This window comes from Neovison vison, chromosome 4 (genome assembly GCF_020171115.1).
Source record: "Neovison vison isolate M4711 chromosome 4, ASM_NN_V1, whole genome shotgun sequence".
In the NCBI taxonomy this organism is placed as follows: Eukaryota; Metazoa; Chordata; class Mammalia; order Carnivora; family Mustelidae; genus Neogale; species Neogale vison.
The window spans coordinates 62,604,769-62,626,288 of record NC_058094.1 but is presented as its reverse complement, the minus strand read 5'-3'; the positions used below and the strand labels follow the sequence as shown (position 1 = coordinate 62,626,288).

Sequence of the window (21,520 nt, the reverse complement as noted above, 5' to 3'; positions counted from 1 at the left end):
ACTTGGGAGAAAAAGATATTCAGAGAAAAACTGGTAAGGCACAGAAGTCAGGCTAGTATAGGAGATAAAGAGATAGAAATATTGCAAATATAATAAAAACAAAACACACTGGGACTAGACCTACTCTCTCCAGCCCAAACTCTATTATTTTATATCTTAGAGGCTGAAGCAAAAAATAATATACTATTCTGGGAAATGGCATTACATAATAAGGCTGTCTTCATTCTGGAGTGAGATGGGGAGGTTTTTCGGTATGTGTTTATTTTTAATCCGTATAATTTTGTCTTTCAGGAAAGAAGGAGAGGTATTATGTTTCTAGTTATGTGAGATCTCTGGCACACAATCCTTCCAAAAAACTCACCATTATCTCTAAATTACAAAACAAATGTCATACTATGAAATAACTTTGTGTCAGTTTTTAAAGTTATGTACAAACATAAAAACACACACATCCTACTCACAACAATCTGTCTAGGCAGGATGGAGAAGGGCATGCTGAAAGCAATCATATAATAATTGTTATATTTAAGAAAAGCTTATGGAGATATAACTCAATATTATAAAATTCATCCTTTCAAAGAGTACAATTCAGTGTTTTTAAAATATATCCAAAGAGCTGTATAACTATCATCACTATCTAATTTTATAACATTTTCAAAATCCCTCAAAAAACCCCTTTACCCGACTGTAGTCACTCCCTATTCACTCCTCCTACCAGCCCCTGGCAATCACTTATCTACTTTCTGTCTCTATAATATGATTATTTTAACAGTAGAAAATCTTTCTTGTTAAAGGTTTGAATAATGGGTTATAACATCATTGTTAATGCTAATTATGGAAGCTGATGCAAACATGTGATATTGTAATACTTTCTAATGAAAACACAATCTAACTGAGAGGCATAGAAGCAAACATTTGACTCTTAAGGGATGGGAAATATATGGCAAAGACCCAACTTCAGCTGCAAAATAAATCACATATTTATCAGGTCACAAAATATATTTTATAAGATTTACTCAAAAAGAAGCCAAAACACTGGGGCAGCCTGGGGCTATATAGTTCTCATGTCTAGTAAAATTGTGGCTTCCTGCCAGCCACTGGGAGTTCTAGAATTATCCACTGATTGTATCTTAAATGTCTGAAAGCAAGGTTGCTGTATCTTTTCAAAGGAATCTTAGAAATGACATTTGTAATTTTGGTGTTGCCAGTAAAACCACAGGTTGTTAGCATCATAAAGCAGCTGACAAATTTCTGCCATACTAATAATTAACTGAAGTAGTAAAATGATATGGAGCAAAGAAAATAATAGAACAAAATGGAACAAGAATGTTAGCAATTAAAGGTTTAGAGAATGAAGAAATACATGGACTCTTGAGGGGAGATTCTGAAAGGTACCTCTGCACTGTTTCAGTGCTGGGCAACTCAAAGTCTACATCCAGCTGGTCTAGCTTCAATACAGTTCAGAATGAAAGTCGATGAGCTAGTTTTCAAAGTATTAAAATTTTAGTGGCTACGAGGAAAATCACCTTGATCCTCTTTAAATCATAATCTATTATGCAAATATTCATTATTTTGTATGGAGCAAAAAATGATTTAAAAATTTAAAAAAAGATTTTTTTTTATTTTTGAGAGAGAGACAGAGAGTGTGCATGTGCGTATGCACGTGCAGGGGGAGGGGCCGAAGGAGGAGGAGAGAATCTCAAGCAGATTCTTCACTGAGCATGGAGCCTAACACAGGGCTGGATCTCATGATCCTGAGATCATGACCTGAGCTGAAATCAAGAGTCAGATGCTTAACCAACTGAACTACTCATGTACTCCTAATTTTTAATTTAAAGATAATAGCTTAGGTGTCCATTAACAGATGAATGGATAAACAAATCCTGGTATAGTCCTCCCATGGATTACCACTTGGCAATAATGGAAAAATCTATTGATACTGAAACATAGGTGATCTCAAAAACATGATGCTGTGTGAAAGAAGCTAGAGAGTGATTCTGTATGCTTCCATTATGTGGCATTTTAGAATAGGCAAAATTAATCTATAGTGAAACAAAGCAGATTAGTGGTTGCTAGAGGGGGAATCATTGCAGACAGGCACGAGGGGGCCTCTTTTCGGGGTCATGAGAGTATTCTTTATGTTGACTAGATTGGTCACAAAGATGTTTATCAAACTATATTCTTAAAATGGCTAAATTTTATGTATACAAATTCAAGGTCAATAAAGTTGATTTAAGGGGGCACCTGGGTGGCTCAGTGGATTAAGCCGCTGCCTTCGGCTCAGGTCATGATCTCAGTGTCCTGGGATTGAGCCCCACATCGGGCTCTTTGCTTGGCGGGAGCCTGCTTCTCTCTCTCTCTCTCTGCCTGACTCTCCACCTGCTTGTGATCTCCCTCTCTGTCAAATAAATAAATAAAATCTTTAAAAAAAAAAAAAGTTGATTTAGGAAGGAGAAAAAGTAGGCCATAAACATTTAAAATGTTTAACATTAATATTTACTTTAACATTAAATTAAAACTCATGCTAAAAAATTTGGCCAAAGCTAGTCAAGAACCTTCAGCATAGTTTTTTTTTAATTTTTAATTTTTTATAAACATGTATTTTTATCCCCAGGGGTACAGGTCTGTGAATCGCCAGGTTTACACACTTCACAGCACTCACCATAGCACATACCCTCCACAATGTCCATAACCCCACCCCCTTCTCCCAACCCCCTCCCCCCAGCAACCCTCAGTTTGTTTTGTGAGATTAAGAGTCACTTACGGTTTGTCTCCCTCCCAATCCCATCTTGTTTCATTTATTCTTCTCCTACCCCCTTAACCCCCCATGTTGCACCTCCACTTCCTCATATCAGGGAGATCATATGATAGTTGTCTAGCATAGTTTTTTTTAATTCACAAAATGTAATGGGTAGATAGACAAGAGAAAGGTGAGGAGAAGTTAGACTGAAAGATGATTTCTTGTGGCATACAGTCCTCTAGGATTGTACGAAAGGAGGCTAGAGGATAACAAAGTGAGGTTAAAGCATTTTTTTTTAATGGGCAGCCTGGTGATCTGGGGTGCTTTGGTTGATAACACCTTGGTGTCCTAATTGTAGTCTCAAGTCTTAAAAAGAAGACATTTAAAAATATTTAAAAACACAAGATGAATGTGTATGTATGTCCCTTCTGTGAATGAATGTTCCTGACCCTCCTGTCCTTCATCTGCCCTGAACTTGCCAAGTATACCCCGATTCCAGTAGCTCTGCTCCTGCAATGTCTTCAGTCTGGCATAGGCTCCTCTCAGATACCTGTATAGCTTTCTCCCTCTCCCTAGCCACCTTAGATACAAGCTACTGCCTTCTGTCACTTTATTTTCTCTCCCCTTTTTCTTCACTTAGCTTTATTTTTCTTCATAGCACCTATCACCTCTGACCTATTATTTATTTACCATTTACCTTCCCTGCTAAAATGCAAGCTTTGGGAGAGCAGAGTCTTTGTTTTGTGCCCTGCCACATTCCTTGCACCAAGAACAGGGCCTGGACAAGAATGGTCACTTGAATTTGTTAAAGGAAGGAAGGAAGGAAGGAATTGATGTGTGTGATTGTGAGATGGGGGTAAAAGGACCAAGATGGTAAAGTGTCAGAACTTTCAGGGATGGAGAACTGTCAATACAATGATCTTTCCCCAGGATTTTCATGTATCATAGTAATTGCCTTAAAGTTATAGAAGACCTGAGATCATGTTTAGAGTGTGGACAGTAATAGAAGCTACCTCACAGACCCATGTAGTGTTTATCACAGTGCTTGGCACATAGTAAATGCTCAAGAGTGGTTAGTTATTATTAACTCTGAAGCAGCAACTGTCATTATTACTACTACATACAAAATCCACTAACCTTCTCCCCTGGGAAAAGGGGAAAATTAAGAGGGATTAGAGTTTTGAAACAGAAAATAGGACTTTTCCTTTCCTCTTTTGTTAAAATTGGGGGCAGTATCAAAAGTATATTAATTTCTAAAAGTACCATTAAGTATATGAGGTATTCAGTAAATGACTGACTGGCTTACTTAGTTCTGTAACAGAAATAAATTATTCTGAAAACATAGTTTTTTCAAAGAGCTTAATTAATGTTTTCTGTTTACCATTATCGATGCTTTTACAAATATCTCCTATCCCTCCAGTATGATCACGGTGCCAATGAGTCACTATGATTTCCTGGATTGTTGTGTTAAATTCAGTCAGAGCCTGCTTCAAACAGCTGATATATTCTGGAATTGCTGGTTCTCCAGTGTCAATGAGGATTCTCCTGAAAATTAAATGGACGGTAATCACACAATTGGAACACAGAATTAATAGAAGCATATTTCTCACACAGATAATTCCTATTACATTTAAGAAACTGCTTAAATTGCTGGCTTTCAACCTGCTTGAAAACCAGCTATATGATATTTTGCCCTAACTATTGTAATCTCACTGTAAGAAAAGTTCTCTGAAAAAATCTTAGAGCTCCATGTAAGTCTGAACTTGGCAAGTTCAAGACACAATAATATTGAATACTTAAATACCACTTAAATATGGCACTACTCCAAAGACCTTACATACTTTAACAATTGTGTTATTTATCACAACTATTTAAAGGAGGTATTTTATTATATAACTTGCCCAAGGTTACTCTGCAAATAAATGGCAAAGTGAGCATTCAAACCTGGGTATTCTGTCTCCAGAATATGTGCTTTTATCCACTCTGCCTTTGAGATCTTTTACAACATATTCAGACGTCTCATAGATATGAAAGAATTAGATTCAGAGGTATTCCTCAAGAAACCTAGTCTTCTGCACTACATGCAAAACTTATCATTAAAGTTTTACATTGGCTTCCTTCCACATGAAAATGAAAGGAATAGGGAAGCATGGGGAGATGTCTGAGTTGCTTTATTTTTTTACCTAAACAACCCTATCAGTTTTATTTTTCTGCTTGTGGTTCTGAACCTTCTTTATATTGTTTGCCCTTCCTCACCATTTCATGGGATGATGGTCTTTCTCTATAAAATTTTCCTGATTTTACACATATGTAAATAATATATATAAATATAACATATATGTGTATATATATATATATATATATATGCAGGACATCTTCCTCCTCAAGAACCAACTCATAAATTTTTAATTCATGATGCTTCACAATAGTACCTCCCTAATTCAGGTTGGGGGAGAGAAGGTTAGTCTTGATGAAAAGTCACAGTCATTCACTCATTAATACATTATTAACTATAAATTATCTACTATGTGCCATGCCTTTCTTGCAAGACAAAAAATCCTGTTTGCATTCTAGTGGAAAGTGGGAAGAGGAAGCTATGAGAACAAACAGTAACAGGGACAGATAAACAACATTCTGCAGAACATTCAAATGGGGTAAATATGACCTGAAGTATCTGAATGGCTATTTTATATTGGATGGTTTGTTTCCCTAACCCTGTTCCCTGAGATGCACAGCCAAAAAAACCAAACTCTCCTCCAATGGGGGAGGGGTCGGGGTGGAGGTGGGGATAATGGCCTTGTGATCCACAGGCTTTTATCTACACCTTAAGTTCCATAGAGCAATGGCTCTACTTTACAAGTACATAGAATTGTAACTGCCCCTTCTGGAGAAAGGGAAACTAGATGGATATACTGGGATATACTGGCCCACAAATACATTATGAGGTTCTGTAGGCAGTGGAAATATATGGAGGTGGTGGTTAAAAAACATTTAGGAGGCACAATCAACAGGATTTTTTTTTAAACAACTGGATCTGGAAGGAAAGGGAAAAAATGATTTTGAGGTTTCTAGGTAAGATGACTGGTGCGTGATTAATTAAGACTATAAACACTGGAGGGAGCAAATTTGAGATAAATATGGTTTGGGTTATGATGAATTTTGATGACGCTGCCAGCCATCTTTCCTTGCTTTTTCTTCATAGCACTTATTACCATGTGACATATTATATATTTACTTGTTTATTAATTTTGCCTATCTCCACACCTTCTCACAGCTTACAAATTTAAGTTCCATGAGGGGAGGAATCTGGTCTGATTTTGCCAGGATCTAGATGGTGGCATGTACTTGACAGTAAATGTTTGTTGGATGAATAAATAAGGTAGTGGCTTTCTTTCATTTTATTTAATCATCAAAACAATCCCAAAATTTTACTCTCATTGTACAGATGAGGAAACTGAGGACTTGACATGTCAGACATATATGTAATACCGTAACTTGCCTAGACTTATGAATTCCAGCACAGGATATATTTGAACCCACACCTTTCTAACTGCAATGCCCATTTTCTTTGGATATGGGGAATACTTCAGTAGGTTTGATGGACAACTTTAGGTAACGGGTTCTTAACCTTTTTGATGTTTTGGGCCCCTTTGGCAGTGTGGGCTATGGACTAGTCTCAGAATAATTTTTTTTGGAGTGTATAAAATAAAACATGTAAGATTACAAAATAAATCAATTCTATTGAAATAGTTATCAAAATTAAAAAACATTATGCTATAGTGTTAAATGTGCTTCTTTACTACCATATAAAGTAACAAGATCAGCATCAAAGCTTAGAATAATCATAACTTCTTTTCTTTTTTAAAAAGATTTTATTTATTGTTGAGAAAGAGAGAAGGAGTGTGTGTGCATGCACGCACAAGTAGGCAGAGCAGCAGGCAGAGGAAGAGGGAGAAATAGACTCCCCGCTGAGCTAAGCAGGGAGCCCAGCAGACGCTTAACCATTGAGCCACCCAGGTGCCCCAATGATCATAATTTCTAAATGGAGATGAATACACATGCAATTTTGAGATATCTATCATGACTATAATATGCAATGAAAATATTAGAGAAAAAAATCATAGGTACTGCTACTACTACTATGGTTTGTTGTCCATATTTATAATTGAATAAAGGCTAATTTTCGGTTTGAGGTATTTTAATAAGGGCATAATTCAGCTCCCTCCCACCCCGCCCCACTAAGGTGAGACTCCCTGAACTATATCGTTTTTAGGACCATAGAGTTCCGATTAAAAACCCTTGATTCTGGTAGAAGAGGAAGAGAAGAGATGATAAAATCAGGTCTGAGTTACTATGAATGAATTATTATTTGTTGATGTACCCTAGTAATCTAGAACAGTCCTGGCCACAAAGTAAGCACTCAATATACACATGCTGAATAAGTTTAGTTCAAATTCTAATGAATGATTACCATGTACAAGATACTGTGTTATGTACATTATAAGATGCAAATCATTAGGTATTTTCTGAGCACCTACCATGAACCTAGTGTTGTCTGGATGCTATGATGGAAGAAGTGATAATAGTAGCTAACATAATAGTATGCTTTCCATATGCTAGGATTTGTTAAGTGCTTTTGATTAGATTTTTCATTTAAATTTCACTGAATCTTCATAACATCCTTTGAGGTGGATGCTATTCAATTCTCAGTGTACAGATAAAGAACCTGAAGCTTAGAGAATCAACTGCCTTGTCTGAAGTCATAAGCTAGGGTTTGGATTTAGGTGACAAGATTACAGAGTCGTAACTCTAATTAGTACATTAGATTGCCTTTCCCTATTAAAAGATAAACTATTTGCCCTCCAGGGAGTTACAGTTTTGGTAATAAAGGTTAAAACTGCAGCTTTTAGAGTTTCTTGAGCAGAAGAGGAACATGGAAATACGCTTCAGAAGATCTATTATTTATCCATTCAAATGTTACTGAGTACCTATACACTAGGCATCACACTAGGTTTAGTAATGCTTTAGGGAAAATTCATTTGAAATCCAAATGAATTTCATTTGGAAATTCATTTGGTATTCCCTAAATTCATTTAGGGAAATTCATTTGACACGAAGGAAGTTGGTAAGATCACCTAGGTAGGGAATATAGATGAGAATAGGAGAGACTGAGATTACATCTTAAGGAACTCACACACTTAAAGATCTGGTAAAGAGGTGGATTCCATGAAGGAGATTGAGAAAGAACAGCCAGAGAGGTAAAAGGAAACCAGGAGAATGTGGCATTGGCAAATCAAGGAGGGAATGGTCAACAGTGTCAAAAGATACTGAAGTTCAAATAAAATGGGAATGGAAAAATGCCACTGGATTTGGTGATATAGGAGCCACCTGTGATCTTAGAACAGTTTTGTGCAGACAGGTGGATACCAATATCTGAACCTCTTACTTGAACCCAGTTAGTATTCATTGCTTGCCATCTGACTTCTACTTTATACAGTAGAGTAGCATTATCTACACACTAACTTATTCTAGCGTGACTATATGGATTCATCATGTATGTATCACATATGAGTGATTCCACTGGCCATTCCACCCCATGACTTTATGTGAGTAGTAGTGGAAGCAGTGTAAAGTGGGAGACCATGAATGTCTTCTCTCAGTTACTTTCAGGTTTTTTAATGTCTCTTTTTAGCGCAAGCACTTTGCTACACTGAATGTGGTTCTAGTGTTTAAAGATAACAGTATGTATTTTTCATACAACATGGCCCCTAAATGCAAGCCAACTTCTTCATCTGGTTTTCAAACAGAACCAGCCATCTGCTTTATTGCTGGAAGAAAAAGCAGGCTGCACCAAACTTCTTGTGATTGTACATGATCTCTAACACAGTGCCTCCTAAGAGACTTTTTAGGGCAATTTTGACTATAGTCAATTTTTTGAATAGGTACTGATGTTAGAACTAGTTTAACATGACACGCTGAAGAGAGAAGAGAATGCCTATGGACTTCTGGGGTGAGGGAGTCCCAGACAAGACAGACTCTACTCTAAAGTATTTTTTTCCGCTGAATTCTCTATCGTCCTAGATTCTGGAGGCTGCCTAAAGCTCCTGTACCTACTGGACCCTGCCTTGTTTCTTCTGAACCTAACTTCTGCCTGCCTGACTTCAGTACTTCTAGTTGCTTCATTCTGCTCCATCTAAAATTCTGATTTACTGGAAAAAGGCAAATCCAGCAGATACTTCAAGTGGAAACTCCAATTACTACTAAACTGTTTTTTAGAAATCAGTTATGTTAATTTTAACACATCTTGAAATATACAATTAAATTCTACGCTTAAGGGGAACTGTATTTTATTTTTATTTGATATTACCTAGGGTATACTAAAGACGAAGCATATAAAATTTTGTTCATGCACATTTGTGATGTATCTCACTCACCACTTAGGCAAAATTCCACTAAAACAATGCAGCTGAACTAGAGAAGAATCTTAGAAATACATATAGGTTATTCCATATGCAAAGTAACTTAAATGAGGCTACACAATACTAACGAAAACCAAAATTAGTCTGCTCCTCTTTCCCAAGAACTACGGGGCTCCTTGGTGCTTCAGACTCCAGCAATTTGGAAGCATGAAAATCCTGCCCTCTGCCGCTTAGTTAAGAAAACGGCCTCAGCACAAATAATCACTTTTGTAAAGGGCAAGTTAGACTCTTGAGCAAAACACTAGTGAAAAGTCAGAAGGTGAGCAAAGTAAGTGCTTTCTTGGATTTCTAACTCCAGGCGACCCTAATTTCTCAACAGCTTAAACACTCACAGTTTAAAACACTCAACAGCTTAAACATTTAACATTAGGCAAAGCCCATTGGGTTTCAAAAGCAGGTAGTTTTGATTTTTCTCACTATTTCACCTTCATTAGTCACTTCTGAGGTAGGTTACCAGCCGGTATTGCAGCGATTTGGGGGAGGCCTGGAATGGGGGCGTCGGAAGGTGGTCCTCGGTGCGGCTGCCTGGACCGGACTGGACACTGAGGTCCAGGTTGCAGGCCCGCCTTCGCCGAGCAGTCGTCCCAGCCCCGGCTCTGGGCGTCCCGCAGGCCGGGACGTTTGTTAGAGAGGAATAGGGACGTTTACCTGGTGCCGATCCCTACCAAGTAGGTGTTGGTGCCCTGCAGGGTCATGGGTCCCGGGTTACAGCCCAGGACGCGCACCACGCGGCTGGAGAGCCGCTCGATGCGCTGCAAAACAGCCGACATGACCGCTGCTGCAGCCCGCGGCGGCGCAACGACTTGAACACGGAAGCGGCGACTGGCGGATGCGGGGGAGGAGGTGGGGCGGGGCCAGCAGTCGCCTGACGAAGCGCGAGCAGGCGGAGAGGAAATCGCCTGCTGTGCGGGGGCGGGGCCAGAGGTCACCTGACGCCGCCCGGGCTCCGTAGGCGGAGGCGGGAGCGCAGTCCAGGGCGCGAGGCGTGAGGCGTCTCGAGGCGAGGTTGCGTTCTGCTGGCCGCGCGCCATTTCCTGTCACAACCGGGTGATTTCACAGCAATTTGTGGCGTTCATCTCAGTGGACGAGAGACATTTTAACCTGGGAAGTCTTGTGGAGTACAGGGCAGGCCGATTTGGGGTTCGTTGCGGAGCACTAAATTCTTGGAAGGAGGGCTTATTTTCAGGCAATGGCGATGTGTGTGTGTTTTGTGTGTGAGGTAAGAAACCTGTTTGCTTTTTATGATAAATAGGGGCAACTAGTATTTACTTAGTGCTCACTGCCATGCTAAGCCCTTTTTCTAAACACTATCTCATTTAATTCTCCTAAGGACACGAGGAGGAAGACACTTTTAAAGTTTGTTCTACAAATGAAACGGGGATTCGGAGACTTGGCGGGGTGTCAGCTGTGTGAACCCAGCTCAGGGTCTGAAGCCGTGTTCCTGGCTGTCTTGCCCCAACACTTGTCCCCCTCTCGTTAGATTCAGGGAGCTTGGGCCTCTCTTGTGCTGTGTTCCTGCCCAGAGACCTAGCTCGGCCTTGAGTTTCGTCCCATTTTCGCTAATGAGGAGCCCTTTTCTAATCTGCTAAGCTTGGACTATCCCAGTATTAACTACCCCTTCCTACTAAAAAAAATTGAGTTATGATTTGCCTAAAAGGAAATGCGCAGATTCTACAATCCATTTCATTGAGTAATGATGGTTGTACGTAAGCTACCGCAAAAGAGATACATACCTTTGTCCCATATCCACTGTCCCGACTTGTCTTTTTCAAAACACGTAGGAGAATGACACATTAGATGCTTTTGGTTATAAAATTTAGGAAACATATTTTAACACTTTTTTTTGCAGGTGTTTCTGAAGAAGAGACTACTATTTTACAGTATTTGTTTTACAAATCATTAGTTTAATATTCTGGATTTCTTGAAAGACACACCTGTTTTATGGGTGACAAATTTCTTTGCCTTGTGTCTCAAAGATGTACTTGTAATGGAAAAGGTTTCAAAAACCTTTGCTGAAAGGGCAATATGCCCTTAAAAAAAATGTTTGAAGAACCATCAAAATTCCCCACATCAGTTACTTTCAACTCCTCAGTTTTATTTATTTGTAGTCTCTTAATGGCTGTTCAGTCAAGAAGCTATCTCCATTTTCTCTTTTGAAAAACCTTGTGCTGGAAATACAGCAATTTCTGGGACTGGTGGGCAGTTCCATTTTTTTTTTTTTCCATCCCTTGGCTTTTTGTTTTAAAATAGAGTTTCCCTTGTGGCTTCCATCTCTGTTTCTTTTCATTGCCAAGGTCTTCCATCTGCCAAATGGACTTAACAAATAATTTAAACCTCTAGTGACCTCAGTTGAGTCATACAAGGAGCTACCAGCTGAAGAGGGGGAATAGAATTTGGGTAGTTAACTTGGTTTAGACAAATTAAAATTGGGATGATTGTGGGATATCCTGGTAAAGAAATCTGTAGACTGTTGGGTAAATATGGGTTGAACTTAGAAGAGAGTTCTAGGTTGCTACTACAAAATTGTCTTTGTGGATATGTTTAGTATGTGACTTGAAGTTTAAGCTCTTGTCCAAGAAATAAGAATGATTTTGGGCAACCTTCCTGGGTCCTTGCCCTCTTTGGGAGCATTGTACCCAATAAAATTCAATAAATTTGCTTTCCTGCCCACCAAAAAACAAAACAAAACAAAAAAACCCAAAGATCTTATATTCTGTTCAGTTACATTTATAATTACTTATCATCTACCTACAGTATGCATAGTATTATTATAGACATATGGGGTGGGTGTTAAAATTATATTTGGCTTTCTAGAGGCTTATTACCAGGAAGGAGACATACATTATCTTATTTTAAAGAATTGAGTAAATCCTAGAGAAGTATAGTTGAAGTGATAGGATTGCAAGGAGGAAGAGGGAGAGTCAAATTAATTGGGAAGATTGGGAAAGCTTAAAGGTGGTAGGGTTTTGAGCTGATCCTTAAAGGACTGATATAACCTCATCAGGTAGATGGAGGTAGGAAGGGCATTCTAGACAGTAAATAATCTTGAGAAAAGGCTTGGAAATAGCCTTTCTCAAGAAAGTAGTATTTATTTTGGGAAACTGTAGTATTTATTTTGGGAAACCAACAATCCTGTTTTGGGGACACAGGTTTTAAGGTGTACAGTTTGAAAAAGGTAAGACTAAGTTAAAAAATACTTTGTGAATTCTTTATCAGAGTACTTCAAATGCAAGAATCTCTCTCCTTCCTTTTCAAACACTTGTTGTCTACTTGGATATTCTGTGAGGTAAATTGTATTTTCTTAAAACTTAAATTTTGAATACAGTTAAACCTTGTAACCTAGTCAGCCTGTGAGAGGAGCCATGTTATTCCTTCTCCCAATGTGACGATTATAAAGGGGTGTACTGTAGTTGCAATGATACAAACTCTCTTATCACTAGATGAAAAAATCCCATATATGACTAACAGATGACTTCAGTTTCATTTTAGTATTCGTGCTGAAAGGTTTACACGCCCTTTAATGGTACTCGTTTTCAGTGAACAAGAAATAAAAGATTCCCATGATGAAGATTTTCCAGGAGAGACTTTGAGTTAAAGAAGGCTTTTTATACTTGACAAGTAAGTCTCCATTTTATATGTGTTGAATTTGGTTGACAAATGAAAGTTTGCTAGTTTTTTTTTTTTTTTTTTTTTTTTTATTTGACAGAGATCACAAGTAGGCAGAGAGGCAGGCAGAGAGAGAGGAGGAAGCAGGCTCCCTGCAGAGCAGAGAGCCCGATGCGGGCCTCGATCCCAGGACCCTGGGATCATGACCTGAGCCGAAAGCAGAGGCTTTAACCCACTGAGCCACCCAGGCGCCCGAAAATTTGCTAGTTTTTACTTCTTCAAGCATATGCCTTATGACAAAGATTATGTACAGTGAGCAAAGGTCATTTGGCTGGCCGCCGGTTAGCCACATAGCTGAGTTGACCTCTGAATGAAATTGGATTGAAACTGTCCTATTAAGTCAGCAAGTGTCATGAATTCTCTGTAAAGTCAAATTTTATAGGTGGTATTATTTCTCCTAAGGTAATAATTGGAAAAAGTGATTAACTGTAGGGATAGAGATGAACTAGCCTTCATACAAGTTAAGTCACTATGTGGTTATTGAAGGAGGTGTAGGCTTTCTTTATGAGAGCTGCTATATTTATTTTCTTGCTTTGTAGTTTTCTTTTTGGTTGGCATTATGTTCTGCCTGATTAAATTAGGAATAGAGACATTGCCATGTCACATTAGTCTGTTGAAAATGTTTTGCTAATAATGGAGTTTCTATGTTTCTTAGAAAGTATTTTTCTTGTCTTGTAAAATTTATTTCAAAACTGCTAGTATTTTCTATATCCATAGCCGGGTAAAGGAAATTCTCTTTGTGGGGAGAGTGGTTAAGAAATGTACATGTGGAGTGCTTAGGTATTAAAATCTGTAATGTTAAGGAAATTATCTACATTAAAATGATTTACTCATTAGAGATAACTTATCTAAATACCCAACATCTCTAAGTCTCAGTGTTTTGGCCAATAATACCCTTCCCAAAGAGATTTGTGAGTATTAAAGTAAATGTATGTAGAGTACTCCACACACTGAATAGATACTGAGCGATGATAGCTACTGTTATTACTATTTTTCCATTATATATGTGATGTTCTTTTCCTCCCTACATAGTGAAGCTTAAGAAGTTACATTTTTTAGAATATTAGAGCAGGACTGGATGCACATTAAACACATCCAGTATAACCATGGTAAGGAATTTGTCAATATTTTGTGGAACTTTTGTTTCTGGAGGATATATTTGAAGTCTGGTACATTAGATTTTCAAACTAGCTGTTCTTTCCACCTGGAACACTTTTCCACATGATATTCCCATGACCAATTTCACTACTTATATGCCATCTTCTCTGGGAGGCCTGTCCTGACCATTCAAGACCTGAGCTGAGATCAGGAGCCAGACACTTAACTGACTAATCCACCCAGGTACTCTCTGTCCTGACCATTCTAATTAAAATTGCAACTCATGATGAGCCCGTCTCTACTTCCAACACCAAGGTTTGTGTTTTTTCCATAGCACTTATCACCTTCCAATATAATATTCAATTAATTTATTTAATAAATAATAATATTATTTTTATTGTTAATTGGCTGTCTTTCTCTGTTCAGATGTAAATTACGCAAGGGCAGGGATTTTTATTTGTTTGTTTCTTTTGTCATTTGCTGTATCCCCAAAGCCTAGAACAGCACATGGTAGGTTCTAAGTAAGTATTTTCAGTTGAACAGAACCTTCGATTAAGTCTCATCCTTCTAAACTCCATACTTATGTCTTTCATTTTAAGATAAGAAACTTAACACATGGAAATTCATGGCCTGCTCGTTTGGGAAAACCCAGATTTTAAAATTACTGTTTTCCATCCCATTGGCCACAGCATTCTTGTCAGGGAAACTATGATAGTGAATTTTTTTTTTTTTTCATTATGAAGAGTGAAATACCTTTTAGTTTTATTTTGAAAACTTTAAACAAAAACTTGTAAGTGATAAATGACAAGAACACTAAGTATTAGCTGGTGTGTGTTTTCAGTAACATTTTCACCTCCTGGTTTTTAAAGTGATAAGCATGTAGGGTGTTAGTCTACTTGGGCTGCCGTAACAGAATAACTACAGACTTTGTGACTTAAACAACAGACATTTATTTTTTCACAGTTCTGGAGACTAGTAGTCCAGTATCAAGGTGCCAGCAGGGTTGGTTTCTAGTGAGGCCTCTCACTTTGAGTTGCAGATGATTGCATACTCATTTGGCCTTTCCTGTGTGGGTATGGGAGTGGAGTGTGTGTAGGGGGGAGGTCTCTGTTGTCTCTTCTTTTTATAAGGACATCAGCCCTATTGGATTAGGGCCCTGTCCTTATTACTCCTTTTAATCTCAATTACCTCCTTAGAGGCCCATCTCTAAGTCCAGTCACATTGGTGGTTAGTATTTTGTAAGAACTTTGGAGGGAAAACATTCAGTTCATATAGAAAAGAATAAGAGGAAAAAAATTCACTTATAATACTATTAATTCCCCAGGTAAAATTACTGTTAATATTTTTTTATTCCTCCAGTCATTTTTTTTTGTATTTTCAAAGCTTTGCAATCATGCCATAGTATTTTTTTTTTTTAACTTAACATTCTTTAATGTGAAGTCAAAGTTTGCAAACTTAGATGCTTATAGGGTTCAGGCAGGCAAGGTAATAATGGTAACCAACATTTACTGAGTTCTGTTTGCCAAGTACTTTCCTAGAAATTTATATGTATTATATATGTCCTCTTTCTTAGTCTTCACCGCAACCCTATGAACTATATGCCATTATTTTTTCCATATTTCAAGTGAAAGAAAATAAGGCATAGGGAGGTAAAAGAACATGTTTGAGGACACAGCTAGTAGGTAGCTTTATTGTTATTGAGACCCAGCTGCTGAAATGACTGAAAAGGGGTGGTGGGCTACTGTGGTGAACTTGAGAGAACATGCTCCATCTAGGGCATCCACAGCTCATGAGGAAAGGTCAGTCTATTGTAACAGATCTTTCAGTTTTTTGATAGCAGTGAAAAATCTGTATTTTACATGAAACATTGGCAATTAGGAAAGTTAAAAAAACATTGTTGAATAGAACTTTTTTTTTAGCTCTGAGACATTTTATTATAAAAAGCTAGTACTTCTAAACATAAACTAGTAAGAACTTAAAACTCATTGCACTTTTACTTCACTTTTTGTCTTGACCTTGTATTATATCTTTAGCTTCATTGATTTTTCCTGCTGTATAAGGAGGTCCTCCCTTGTTAGGGTGATTAAAAAGCACAGTTTGTAGAAAAGCATCTCTTTTCCATTATTGGTAGTAGAGCTTACACCTGGTGTTAATGCTGCCTCTTGTTTGGGCACTTTGTGTTCAAACCCACTTCTGTAATAGCTGCCACTGAAGGTAGATTTTGGTAGACTTTGAAAACTTGTTTTGCTTGAAGCTCTATATGCTTCATGGCTTGCAAAACATAACAGCCTGCAAATCCTGCAGCAGTAATGGTCAGTCCATTTGCTACTACTACACTACCCTTAGCTCTGGCTTGGTGCCCCTGCATCCACCAAGAGGTTTTTCCCAGCCCAGAGGCTGCAGCCATCAATTCCATGCCTCTACCAGAAAGCACCACTGGCAGGTACAAAGGGCCCAGACTCAAGTACCCCAGGAAGTATGGGAGCATCTGCCAAGTCAGACAGATCTTGTCTGTAGATTGCATTCAGCCCACAATTATAAAATAGGGGTCACAATAGTAATAATACCTGTCTCCAAATTTTGATGTAAGATTTAAGTGGGGGATTCTATATATAAGGTTTAGTTTAATATCTGGCACATAGGGCTAAGTAATTGTTAGCTAACATTTGTCCAGTCATTGGAATTCTTTAAAAGTATCATTTACTATTGTTTTTATTTTAAGAGATTATGTAAGTAATATATGGGTACATGTCTTTTATAAAAAATTCCAACAATATAAAAGAATAATTATAGGATTGAAGTTGCATTTGCTTTCCACTCCCAACTTCCTTCCTCTCTCTGTATAGAATTAAAAACCCATAAATGCTATATTTATCTTTCTGGCATTTTTTTTCCACTTTATATGTCTTGGGAGATCTTCTGAGGCCAGTTTATACAAAACTTCTTCATTCTTTTTAAAGGTTGTGTGGTGTATTCTTTACTCTGGTGTACCACAATTTATTGAACTAGATCTCATTTGTCATTTACACAGTTTTCAACCTTTGGCTATTATAAAGAAGGTTTTGCAAATAGTATATATATATTTGTGCACATTTGTGACATTTTCCCTAGGCTTGATTCTTAGATGGAATTGCTGAATCAAAAGCATATTAACTTAATATAGAGAACACACTGATGGTTACTGGAAGGAAGGTGGCTGGTGGGTGGGTAAAATAGGTAATGGGGATTGAGAAGTGCATTGTGATGAGCACTGGGTGTTGTATGGAGTTGCTGAATCACTATATTGTACACCTGAAACTAATTTCACACTGTATGTTAACTGGAATTAAAATTTAAAAACTATATTAAAAATTTTCACAGCTATTGCACCTTTGTTAAATATTTTTTAGTAGCTTTGTAGTATTCCATTTTGTGAATCTATCATTATTTACTGATTCTTATGTTGACACAGTTAGATTGTTTCTAATTTTTTGCCACTGTAGATGGACCTGTGATAAATATCTTTGTTAGTAGGTTATGGTTTTTAAAAGGTAAGTAGTCAGGAAATTTTCAACTAATAAGTATATTTCTGAGGCTTTTCTTTCCAAAAACTATTATAAGAAACATATTTAGTCATATTTTATTATTTCTAGGAAAATAGAGGTTTGATAAAATCATGGCCTAGGGTTTTTAATATTACAGTCAAGATCTTTAGAATCTTTTATATATGTTTCATTTTAGGTGTTGTCATCTGTAATGAAGATCACTGAAAAACAGAAGATTGAATAAAGCCTTGTAACATTGGACCTGGATAGGAGATTTAGAAAAGAAAATTACTCACTTTGGTTTTAGTGTTTCAATTTCATAATATTTATTCTTTTGAATAAATTTAAGGAGTAGAAATTAAAATTCAGTGCTATACTAACAGATGCACTAATATTATTATTATTATTATTTTTTGTATAAGAGAAGAAAATAGATAACCAAGAGCTCTAGTGATTCATAATGAAATACACTAAATTGCACTTTATGTTGTCAGTTCTTGGCATTATAATCTATATAACTGATTTAATTGTGGACATTTGGGTATCTGTCAGGTTTTTCTATGAAGGACGAAATGTTTTTGGTATTTTAACAGTAAGCTTTATGCTCTTTGGAACACTTGTGGTGCAGTGTTTTAGTTACTCCTGGTTCAAGGCTGATTTAAAGAAAGCAGGCCAAGAAAGTCAGCACTGTTTTCTTCTACTTCATTGCTTGCAAGGAGGAGTTTTTACAAGGTGAGCATACACTTTTGATCATTAACATTATTTTTCTTCTATGTAAAAAGAAACTGCCTTTCTGTGTTTGGGTAGTCAAATGTACAAAGTTCCCCTACTTGCATGTAGCACAAAGGTCACTTGCTCCTCACTATCAGTGGTTATATGAGTCATTGCTACTGTTAGAATTTTCTAGGTTCATTAATAGAATGTTTTAATTTACCTTGGGATACCTGGGTGTCTCAGTTGGTTAAGCATTCAGCTCTTGATTTCAGTTCCACTCATGATCTCAGTGTTGTGGGATCCAGTCCTGCATCAGGCTTGGTTCAGCATGGCGTCTGCTGCTCTCCCGTCTCCTTGCCGCCTTCCCCTGCTTGTGTTCGTGCACACATGAGCATGTGTGTGTGTGCACACACGTTTGTGTTCTCTCTCTCAAAATATTAAGGGATGTTTTCTTAAATTTCAATTCAATTAATATATAATGTATTATTAGTTTTCAGAGGTAGAGTTCAGTGATTCATCAGTCTTTTTTTTTTTTTCAGAAGCTTACTAATTTTATTTTCTCTTTTTTTTTTCCAATTTATTTATTTTCAGAAAAACAGTATTCATTATTTTTTCACCACACCCAGTGCTCCATGCAAGCTGTGCCCTCTATAATACCCACCACCTGGTACCCCAACCTCCCACCCCCCCACCACTTCAAACCCCTCAGATTGTTTTTCAGAGTCCATAGTCTCTCATGGTTCATCTCCCCTTCCAATTTACCCCAAAGCACATACCCTCCCCAATGTCCATAACCCTACCCCCCTTCTCCCAACCCCCCTCCCCCCAGCAACCCACAGTTTGTTTCGTGAGATTAAGAGTCACTTATGGTTTGTCTCCCTCCCTATCCCATCTTGTTTCATGGATTCTTCTCCTACCCACTTAAGCCCCCATGTTGCATCACCACTCCCTCATATTAGGGAGATCATATGATAGTTGTCTTTCTCCGCTTGACTTATTTCGCTAAGCATGATACGCTCTAGTTCCATCCATGTTGTCGCAAATGGCAAGATTTCGTTTCTTTTGATGGCTGCATAGTATTCCATTGTGTATATATACCACATCTTCTTGATCCATTCATCTGTTGATGGACATCTAGGTTCTTTCCATAGTTTGGCTATTGTGGACATTGCTGCTATAAACATTCGGGTGCACGTGCCCCTTTGGATCACTACGTTTGTATCTTTAGGGTAAATTCCCAGTAGTGCAATTGCTGGGTCATAGGGCAGTTCTATTTTCAACATTTTGAGGAACCTCCATGCTGTTTTCCAGAGTGGTTGCACCAGCTTGCATTCCCACCAACAGTGTAGGAGGGTTCCCCTTTCTCCGCATCCTCGCCAGCATCTGTCATTTCCTGACTTGTTGATTTTAGCCATTCTGACTGGTGTGAGGACATCCAGATGGCCAACAGACACATGAAAAAGTGCTCCATATCACTCGGCATCAGGGAAATACAAATCAAAACCACAATGATTCATCAGTCTTACATAATACCCAGTGCTCATTACATCATGTGTCCTTAATGTCCATCACCTTGTTACCTTATTCCCTCAGCCCCCTTCCCTCCAGCAACCCTCAGTTTGTTTCCTATGGTTAAGAGTCTCTTATGGTTTGTTTCCCTCTCTGACTTTGTTTTGTTTTATTCTTCCCTCCTTTACCCCCACAATCCCGTTTTTTTTTTTCTCTTAAATTTCAAATATGAGTGAGGTCATATGATTATTGTCTTTCTCTGATTGACTTATTTTGCTTGGCATAATATGGTCTGGTACCAGCCATGTTGCTGCAAATGGCAAGATTTAATTTTTTTGATGGCTGAGTAATATTAGTATATATCTATATCTGTATCTATCTATCTATACAGGTGTGTGTGTGTGTGTATACACACATACACACCACATCTTCTTTCTTTATTCATCTGTTGATGGACATTTGGGCTCTTTATATAGTTTGGCTATTGTGGACATTGCTGCTATAAACATTGGGGTGTATGTGCCCCTTCAAATTAAGTTACTTTTTCTGGTATGTACTCACTTTTTGTGGGGGGATGACTCCTGTCTGTGTCTTATGAATCTTTTATCTTCTATTTTGTATTCCAATCCTGATTATATAAATACAGTTTATCACATGCAACTGTGTTAGATCACTTAATTTTTTAAGTTTCTTTTACCACTGATTTCACAATATGAAATTTTTATTGTAATAATTGCAGTAGCCATATGGTTAGTTAGATACAGAATCATATGCAGAACTAAAAGTAACTTTAAGAATCATCTTGTTTGAGGACACCTGAATGGCTTAATTGTTAGGCATCTGCCTTCAGCTCAGTTTATGATCCCAGAGTCCTGGGATTGAGTCCCATGTCGGGCTCCTTGCTCAGCAGGGAGCCTGCTTCTCCCTCTGCTTGCTGCTCCCCCTGCTTGTGTTCTCTCTTTTTCTCCCTCTCTCTCTGACCGATAAATAAAATCTTAAAAAAAGAATCATCTTGTATTTTATAGTTAAATTAGGATTCTAAATAAGTCCTGAGAATTCTATGATTTTCCATATGTCTAATTTCATTTGACCTTTTCATTATTATCTTAAGGCATTTAATTCTGTTAAAAGCAATATATATATAATAAAGAGAAAAATAAAGACAAATATTAGATGGATAATATTTTTTTGTTACAATTAGATTTTGAATTTGGGCTATTTTAACTACCATCTTTCTTCAGAGATATTTTAGTGACTATAGAATTCTAATATGTAGTTATTTTGTCTCTGCATATAAGTCTCTTGGTTTCTGTTGTTGCGCTTCAGGAATTAGATATCAGTTTTACTGCTGTTCTTTTGTTTTTTAAAAAAATTAAAAAATTCTTTATTATTAGAGAGAGAGAGAGAGATCATGAGCAAGAGGGAAGGGTAGAGGGAGAAGAAGACTCCCTGCTGACGGGAGCTCAGTGTGGGACTTGGCCCCTGGATCCTGGGATCATGACCTGGACTGAAGGCAGATGCTTAACCAACTGAGTCACCCAGGTACCCACTGCTATTCTTTAAAAAGTATTTTATCTTTTGGGGTTTATACAGTTTCCAATATATCTAGGTATAGATTTTTTTTTCTTTTTTCTTTTTTTTTTTTTTTGCTTGGGATTTGCTGGCCTTCTTAATTCTGTGGATTATTATCTTCCATCAGTCTTGCACAATTCTCAGCCATTATCTTTTCTAATATTTTCTGTACTACATTTCCTTGTGGGACTCCAAGCAAATATAAGTTAGATCTCACA

At 37.6% G+C, this 21,520-nt stretch overlaps 2 protein-coding genes, 1 long non-coding RNA gene and 1 pseudogene across 4 annotated transcripts in view; 2 read left to right on the top strand and 2 right to left on the bottom strand.

The window, feature by feature from the left end:
- LACTB2 (lactamase beta 2) overlaps nt 1-10,041 on the bottom strand; it is a 34,532-nt gene extending 24,491 nt beyond the window's left edge. For both annotated transcript variants that reach the window (XM_044245470.1, XM_044245469.1), the window contains exons 1-2: nt 9,868-10,041; nt 4,122-4,285 (exon numbers count right to left, since the gene is read on the bottom strand). In XM_044245470.1, coding sequence (XP_044101405.1) covers nt 4,122-4,285; nt 9,868-9,989 — 286 coding nt within the window. In that variant the 5' untranslated portion in view covers nt 9,990-10,041. The remainder of the gene's footprint in view (nt 1-4,121; nt 4,286-9,867) is intronic.
- A 143-nt stretch (nt 10,042-10,184) lies between these two features.
- Nucleotides 10,185-17,888, top strand: LOC122904527. The gene is made up of 3 exons (XR_006384219.1): nt 10,185-10,438; nt 12,757-12,837; nt 17,704-17,888. It is a non-coding gene; the product is annotated as an uncharacterized LOC122904527 (long non-coding RNA).
- Nucleotides 15,982-16,309, bottom strand: LOC122904526 (annotated as a pseudogene).
- Nucleotides 17,889-17,967: 79 nt separating the features above from the next.
- Nucleotides 17,968-21,520, top strand: part of XKR9 (XK related 9) — a 45,328-nt gene continuing 41,775 nt past the window's right edge. The window contains exon 1 of the mRNA XM_044245468.1: nt 17,968-18,239. Within this exon, the coding sequence (XP_044101403.1) occupies nt 17,968-18,239 (272 nt within the window). The remainder of the gene's footprint in view (nt 18,240-21,520) is intronic.